Raw genomic sequence first — 7,500 nt, 5'->3', positions numbered from 1 at the left:
AAAAAAATTGAGATAAAAATAAAAACAAAAATTAAATATTTATTATTATAATTATTCTGCTTTATATTAATATTTTCTTCTAGAAATATGAAATTATTTCATAATCACTTTATTTCGTTGTCGGTGAGAAAAGAAGGAAAGAGAGAAACATTAATAATTATCTCTTTCTCCCCTTTCTTTCTTTCCTTATCTTTTTCTTTCTCTCTTTCTCCCTTTTTTTCTTTCTTTCTTTCTCTCTTTCTCCCTTTCTTTTTTTTCCCTTTATTTATCTTTCTTTCTTTCTCCCTTTCTTTCTTCATTTCTTCTTTTTTTTCTCCTTCCTTTCTTTCTTTCGTTTTTTTTTTCTCTCTCTCTCTTTTCTTTTTCCTTTCTCCCTCCTTTATCCTTTCATGAAATCCTCAATTCAAAAAAGGATTTTTTTTTTTTCACTAATTCTGAAACCCAATAAAAATAAACTTCAGTTAAATTAGGAACCCTCTTTTTTTTCTTTATTTTCTTCTTTTCTTTGTCTCCCTTTCTTTCTTTTCTTTCTTTCTTTCTTTTCTTTCTTCCCTTTTTCTCTACATACCCAGCACCCCCCCCCCCTCCATTTAAGAAAGGAAACCCCTTTTTTTCTCTTCCTAAAACCCTATATGAATCTCCTCGAAAGTAAACACAAAATTCGTTAAAAGTAAACCACTTTCTCACAATCTCCCAACCCCCACAACCCACAACCCCCACCCCCTTCCCACCCCACCCCCACCACCCCCTTCCCACCCCACCCCCACCACCCCCACCCCCAAGAAACGAAACCCCCTTGAACCCTACCTGACGCAAGAACCCCCGTTATGGCAGGGGTTCGAGGAGACGGCGGCGCAGGGGTCGATCCGCGAGCAGTTCTGGCCGTAGAACCCGTGGAGGCAATCGCAGGTGTAAGAACCGTCGCTGTGGTTGAGGCACTTACCTGCAGGGAGAAGGGGGGAGGGGGGTTAGATGGGGTGGGGGTGGTGGGGAGGGTGGGGGTGATGGTGGGATTGTTGGGTGGGGGTGAGGGTGATGGTGGGGTGGGGAAGGGGAAGGGTGAGGGTGATGGTGGGGTGGGGAAGGGGAAGGGTGGGGTGATGGGGTGGTGGGGTTGGTTGGAAGGGTGGGGTGGGTTGAGGAGGGGAAGGATGGGTTGGGGAGAGGAAGGGTGGGGGTGATGGTGGGGAGGGGAAGGGTGGGGGTGATGGTGGGGAGGGTAGGGATGGTCGTGGGGGTAGTGGGGAAAAAATAGAGGGAGGTAGTTTATGTTGGTTGGATGGGTGAGGTTGTTACAGTTGTTATAGTTATTGGGGGTTGTTGGGGGTTGTTTTCGAGATTGATGTTGGGGATGAGGGTAGATGCATGTGGATGGATGGATATACAGTCAGAAAAAAAACTATCATTACCTTTACTAGTGTTCAATGAGGAACTGAACGCGTCTCCCTGTTAACCGGATTACTGTGTTGACGAGCTTGCCTCGCTTTTCCACAGCACTTCGTCCATTTCTCATATTAGTTTGTGCAAAGGGAACGATACTTTTTCTGACTGTACGTTAGCATGTATAAAAAAAATATACATATATATACATATATATACACACATACACGCATACACACACACACACACACACACACACACACACACACACACACACACACACACACACACACACAACACACAAAAATATATATATATATATATATATATATATATATATATATATATATATACCACAACGCTTCAAACACTCAAAGGTGACAACACTCCTCTCTGCCAACACTCTACGCGACCAAACACTCCACACAACCAACTTACCAATGTGGTGGCACGGGTTGACAGGCTCACAGGGGTTGTGGTGTTGGCACTGAGGTCCGTAATACCCAGGGTGGCACTCGCAGGCGTACCCAGGCGCGTCTTGCTGGAGGGTACATGTTCCTTCGCCACACACGCCCACGGCACAGTCTGGGGGCATGGGCGGGGCACGGGCGGGGCATAGGCGGGGTATGGGCGGGGCATAGGTGGAGTATGGGCGGGGCATAGGCAAGGAGGCGGAGAGAGAGGGAGAGATGAGTTCATATAAAATAACGTGTGAATCTTAAGAAATTATCTAAGAAAAAAATTATTATTAATCAAATAAACAAAACAAAAGAAAATGTATTTATAGACAAAAAAAAAACAAATAAAATAGACAAATCGACGTACATATCTGAGATAAAGAAATACAATATAACACAATATACATCAGCAAAAAAAAACACACAAACTAACAAAAAAGGAAATACACAATAACAATAAAACCACAATAAATCATAAAACCTTCTCGCTGTAACACAAAAATTCAGAAACCATAAGAACAGGTCGCGTCGCATCAAAAAAGTTCTCTCGTTTGGGGATTGATCCGATATCGAGAGGTCGTTAAAGATCATGTGGAAGTTTATTTATAAAAGGATACCCTAATTAATAGGTCTAAATAGAATATTTGTAATTATTTTGTAAAAATAGAAAAGAACACAAACATAAACATACGCACACATCTATCTATATCTATATCTATCTATCTATCTATCTATCTATCTATATATATATATATATAAGTGTATATATATCTGTATATATAGATAGATAGACAGATAGATAGATAGATATATAAATAGACACACACACACACACACACACACACACACACACACACACACACACACACATACAGAGAGAGAGAGGGACAGAGAGAGAGAGAGAGAGAGGAGAGAGAGAGAGAGAGAGAGAGACAGACAGACAGAGAGAGAGAGAGAGAGAGAGAGAGAGAGAGAGAGAGAGAGAGAGAGAGAGAGAGAGACAGAGAGAGAGACAGAAGAGAGAGAGAGAGAGAGAATAACGAAGTAGAAATAAACACAAAGAAAGAAAAGAGAAGAGAAAGGGAAAAGGAGAGATAACAGACGTCAAGAGGGGAAGCTTTTGTAAAGAGTAATCGAGCTTTTATGATCTTCGGCGCCACATTATTGGAACTCTCTGTCACGCCGCCGTGTTTGCTTTCCGCGACGCCGTCAGGGGGGCTCGGGCGCTCATTACGAGCTGCCAGGGAGGGGAAGGAGGGGGAAGGAGGGGGAAGGAGGGGGAAGGAGGGGGAAGGAAGGGGGAAGATGGGGGGAGGAGGGGGAAGAAGGGATGGGGGAGGAGGGAAGGAGGGGGGGAGGGGAGAAGGAGGGGGAGGGGGAAGGAAGGGGGGAAGATGGGGGGAGGAGGGGGAAGAAGGGATGGGGAGGAGGGAAGGAGGGGAAAGTACAAGGAGGGGAGAGAAAGGGGGAATCGGGGGAGGTAGGATGAGGAGGGAGAGAGAGGGGAAGAGAGGGAGAATGGGATAGGAAGGTGGAAGCTGAGGAGAACAGAAGGGAGGAAGAAGAGGAAGGGGGAGAGAGATGAAAGGAGGGGAGAGGGAGGAGAAAGAGAGAAGCAGAGAGAGAGGAGAGGAGAGAGAGAGAGAGGGGAGAGATGAGAGAGAGAGGAAGAGGAGAGAGAGAGAGAGAGAGGAGGGGAGAGAGAGAGAGAGAGAGAGAGAAAGAGAGACAGACAGAGAGAACGATCCATTACAGGATATAGAATTACTAACGACACCCAAACTTCTTAGAATGAAAGTGGAGAAATACCCCCCCCCCTCCCCCTCCTTAGCAAATAAAGAGTAAAAAATAATACCCACTCCCTCCAACAACAATAATAATAAAACAACAAACAAATAGATAAATGAATAATAAAAAAAAAAAAACTTCCGACATTCAAGAGAAAATATTAAAAATATAAAACATTAAAATGAGCAAACCTCCCGTCCTACATCCCCCCCCCTCCCCCTCCCCCCTCGCCCCCTCCCCTCCTCCCGATGACTCACTCGATCAGCTGTTCGAGGGTCGCGTACCCGGTGACCTCGCCCTCGCTCCCGTCTTTCGAGATTTTGCTCCCTTTTCCTTCTTTCGTTCTCTTCTCTTGTTTATTCTAAGAGAGAGAGAGAGAGAGAGAGGAGAGAGAGAGAGAGAGAGAGAGAGAGAGGAGAGAGAGAGAGAGAGAGAGATAGGGGAGGGGGGAGGGAGGGGGGAGGGGGAGGGGGAGGGGGAGAGGGAGGGGGAAGAGAGAGAGGGAGGGAGAAGAAGAGGAAGGGGATGGACGGGGAGTGAGAAAGAGGGAGAGGAAGATAGAAATGGAGGATAGAGAGAGAAGATAGACAGATAGATACAGAGAGAGAGAGAGAAAGGAGAGAGAGAGAGAGAGAGAGAGAGAGAGAGAGAGAGAGAGAGAGAGAGAGAGAGAAGAGAGAGAGAGAGAGAGAGAGAGAGAGAGGAGAGAAAGAGAGAAAGAGAGAGAGAGAGAGAGAGAGAGAGAGAGAGAGAGAGAGAGAGAGAGAGAGAGAGAGAGAGAGAGAGAGAGAGAGAGAGAGAGAGAGAGAGAGAGAGAGAGAGAGAGAGAGAGAGAGAGAGAGAGAAAATAGAGACAGAGAAGATAGAGAAGATAGACAGACAGATAGATAGATAGATAGAAAAGTCTGTACCAAAAGATAATTCAAACAGAAAGCGAAACAGACAATAAACAGGACAAACAAGAAAAAGGTGATAATTCAGTCAAAATATTCGACAACCAAAATATCTTAGCCAAAAACTGATAGTTCAAAACTGAAAACATTGGGAACATAGATAAACAAAGGATATAACATGCAACCATTTTCTACTTCCATTCAAATACATACAAAAAATAAACCTTTCTAGAGATTTCTAATAAAACAATTCTAATAATTCCCCTTTTTTAAACAAATTAAAAATTCACCTATGATCTTAAAAAAATTTTTAAAAAAATTTTTTTCAACCCCAAACAAAAAACAAACAAACAACAAACACCACACACACAGAATAATTTTACAGTCATCCTGACAATAATATGTAAAAAAAAATTCCATCACCTAATCACTTTAACAATAATTCCAAAAATCAGCGATTTAGTGAATTTCTATCCACCTGAGACTCCCAGTCGCGTGAAGCAAGATGAGAATTATAAACCAATTCTAATAACTCAAGGCATTTCATAATTATGAGAGAGAGAGAGAGAGAGAGAGGGGGGGAGGAGAGAGAGAGAGAAGGAGAGAGCGAGAGAGAAGAGAGAGGAGGGGGAGAGAGAGGGAGAAAAAAGGAGAAAAAAAAAAAAAAAAATATATTTAAAAATTATTTGTTTTTTTTTTTTTTTTTTTTTTTTTTTTTTTTTTTTTTTTTTTTTTTTTTTTTTTTTTTATTTTTTTTTTTTTTTTTTTTTTTTTTTTTTTTTTTTTTTTTTTTTTTTTTGTTTAATATATTATTTATTCCCACGACCACTTTTAAACTTAGAGAATTAAAACGACAGCAATCATCGAATTTCAACTCACAATCCCTCAACAAAAGCAAAGTGAGATAAAAATCATTCCGATAAAATAATTTAAAAAGATTCTCTCCCACGACCTAATGATCGGAAAAACAACCCTCCGCCAGCCAACCCCGCAAATTTTCGCCCCAAACGGACACTACCCCACCCGGGTGGTGGCCCGAGCGGCGGGGCGGCCCGGGGGACAACCTGGCCCCCGCCCACGCCCCCCCCCACGGACACGAGTACTCCGTCCACCCCGGCCCGGCCCCCACCCGGCAGTAGCGGTAAAATTTCCCAAGGGCCCCCGCCCCTCCTGGCCCCCCTTTCTCGCCCCGGGGGGGGTGGTGTTGGGGAAACGCCTTCGTCTGCGCCTGGGGCCACTACCTGCGGGGGAGGAGACAGAGGCGGGTGAGAGGGGGGTGGGGGGGGGGAGGGGGGTGGGGGGGTTGGGGGTGAGGGAGGTATGGGGGTGAGGGAGGAATGGGGGTGAGGGAGGTATGGGGGTGTGAGGGGGGAAGGGAGATGAGGAAGATAGGAAGGGGAGAGATGGGAAAAAGAGGAAGACGGGGAAGGGTGGGTGAGGGGTGAGGTCGATGGGGTGGGACGGAGAGAAAGGGTGATGGGGGGTGAAGGGGGAGAGGGGGAGGGCTTAGGAAGGGCAACTAACTAACAGAAATAAACTAAACGTGACGCGATAATCAACACACACATATCATCATAACACGACATGCATCTCGTTCTATCCTATATCTTCCTCACCCTCGAATGCAGCTCATCGAGGGTGAGGTTGAGCGAACCCTTCTCGTAGGTCTTGTGGGCGGTCGTGGGCGTGTAGGTGAGGACGTAACCCTGTGGGCGGCCGTGGGCGGGGGGCGACCAGCACACCTCAAGACTGGACTCCGTGGAATTGTTGACTGTCACGTGTAAGGGTTCTGGTGAAAAAAAAAAAAGTTTTTTAAAAAGTGTTTTGGTTCTGATTCAATTTTTCTTTTGTTTATGTCATTTCGTTTTATTTTTTTTATTTTTTATTTAATGATTTTGGATTTTCTTGTGTTTTATTCTGTTTTGGTTTATTTATGGTATTAAATAAAATATTATAAAGATTTAGGATTTTATTTTATTTATTTTAAGTTTTTAAATTTTATATGATTTTATTAAATTTTATGTAAAAAAAAAGGATTATATCATATTTGTTTTTATCTTATTTAAAGATTTTTAAATTTTATTTTATTCCATTATATCTAAGATTTATTTATTCAAAGATTAAGGATTTTGCTTTATTATTTTTATTCCATTTTATTTATTTAAAGAATATGGATTTTATCTCCTCTTATTTACAATATTTCATGCAATGAATTTATTATTTAAACATTTTAGATTTTATTTGATCTTATTCATCTAATTTTATTAATTTCATTTCATGTCACTTATTTTATTTGGTGACGAAACATATATATGTATTCTCGAGTCTTTGGTAGGATGTCAGGTTTTCCCATTTCCTGAGGGAGGATGGAGTCGAAGTAAGCAGAAGTAGTGAATCGCGGCGTGAAAATTCCGTAGACTTTCCGCCCTTTCAAAATTCCCTAACTTGCTGTTTAATAAACCATTAGCATTTTGTATTACTACAAAACAAAACGAGAGAAAAAAAATTACACACGAACAAATAACACGAAACGCACCGGACATATTCCTTATATAGATCGTAATGTTGGCGAAGGCGTAGCGCTGTGGCGAGCCTCCGTCGGCAGCGCCCACGACGAGACGCAATGGCGACGCCTCCAGGGACAGCGCCCGTGTCACCCGCAGCTCGCCTGTGTCTCGATCCACGCCCACGGGGGACCATGACCTGGGGGGAGGGAGGGGGACGGACGGAAATTAGAGATAGGATATTCATGAGTGCGTGTTGGGTGTTTCTGCGTATGTGTCTTAAGCATGCTGATACACGTATGTACACACACACACACACACACACACACACACACACACACACACACACGCACGCACACACACACACACACAACACACGCACACGACACACACGCACACGCACACGCACACACACACCACACCACACACACACACACCACACACGCACACGCACACGCACACGCACACCACAACAAA

The 7,500-nt window shown here is 43.5% G+C and overlaps 2 protein-coding genes across 2 annotated transcripts in view; both read right to left on the bottom strand.

The window, feature by feature from the left end:
* Nucleotides 1-2,464, bottom strand: part of LOC119574711 — a 31,726-nt gene extending 29,262 nt beyond the window's left edge. The window contains exons 1-2 of the mRNA XM_037922114.1: nucleotides 1,819-2,464; nucleotides 808-943 (exon numbers count right to left, since the gene is read on the bottom strand). Coding sequence (XP_037778042.1) covers nucleotides 808-943; nucleotides 1,819-2,041 — 359 coding nt within the window. The 5' untranslated portion in view covers nucleotides 2,042-2,464. The remainder of the gene's footprint in view (nucleotides 1-807; nucleotides 944-1,818) is intronic.
* A 2,169-nt stretch (nucleotides 2,465-4,633) lies between these two features.
* Nucleotides 4,634-7,222, bottom strand: LOC119574710 (protocadherin gamma-B6-like; the record flags this gene model as incomplete). The annotated part of the gene is given in 4 exon segments (XM_037922113.1): nucleotides 4,634-4,658; nucleotides 5,543-5,760; nucleotides 6,136-6,308; nucleotides 7,056-7,222. Coding segments are annotated over 4 exon segments (583 nt in total), but the record flags the coding sequence as incomplete, so codon positions are not given.
* Nucleotides 7,223-7,500: the final 278 nt, after the last annotated feature.

This window comes from Penaeus monodon, chromosome 6 (assembly GCF_015228065.2).
Source record: "Penaeus monodon isolate SGIC_2016 chromosome 6, NSTDA_Pmon_1, whole genome shotgun sequence".
In the NCBI taxonomy this organism is placed as follows: Eukaryota; Metazoa; Arthropoda; class Malacostraca; order Decapoda; family Penaeidae; genus Penaeus; species Penaeus monodon.
This window is presented reverse-complemented; position numbering and strand designations above follow the sequence as displayed.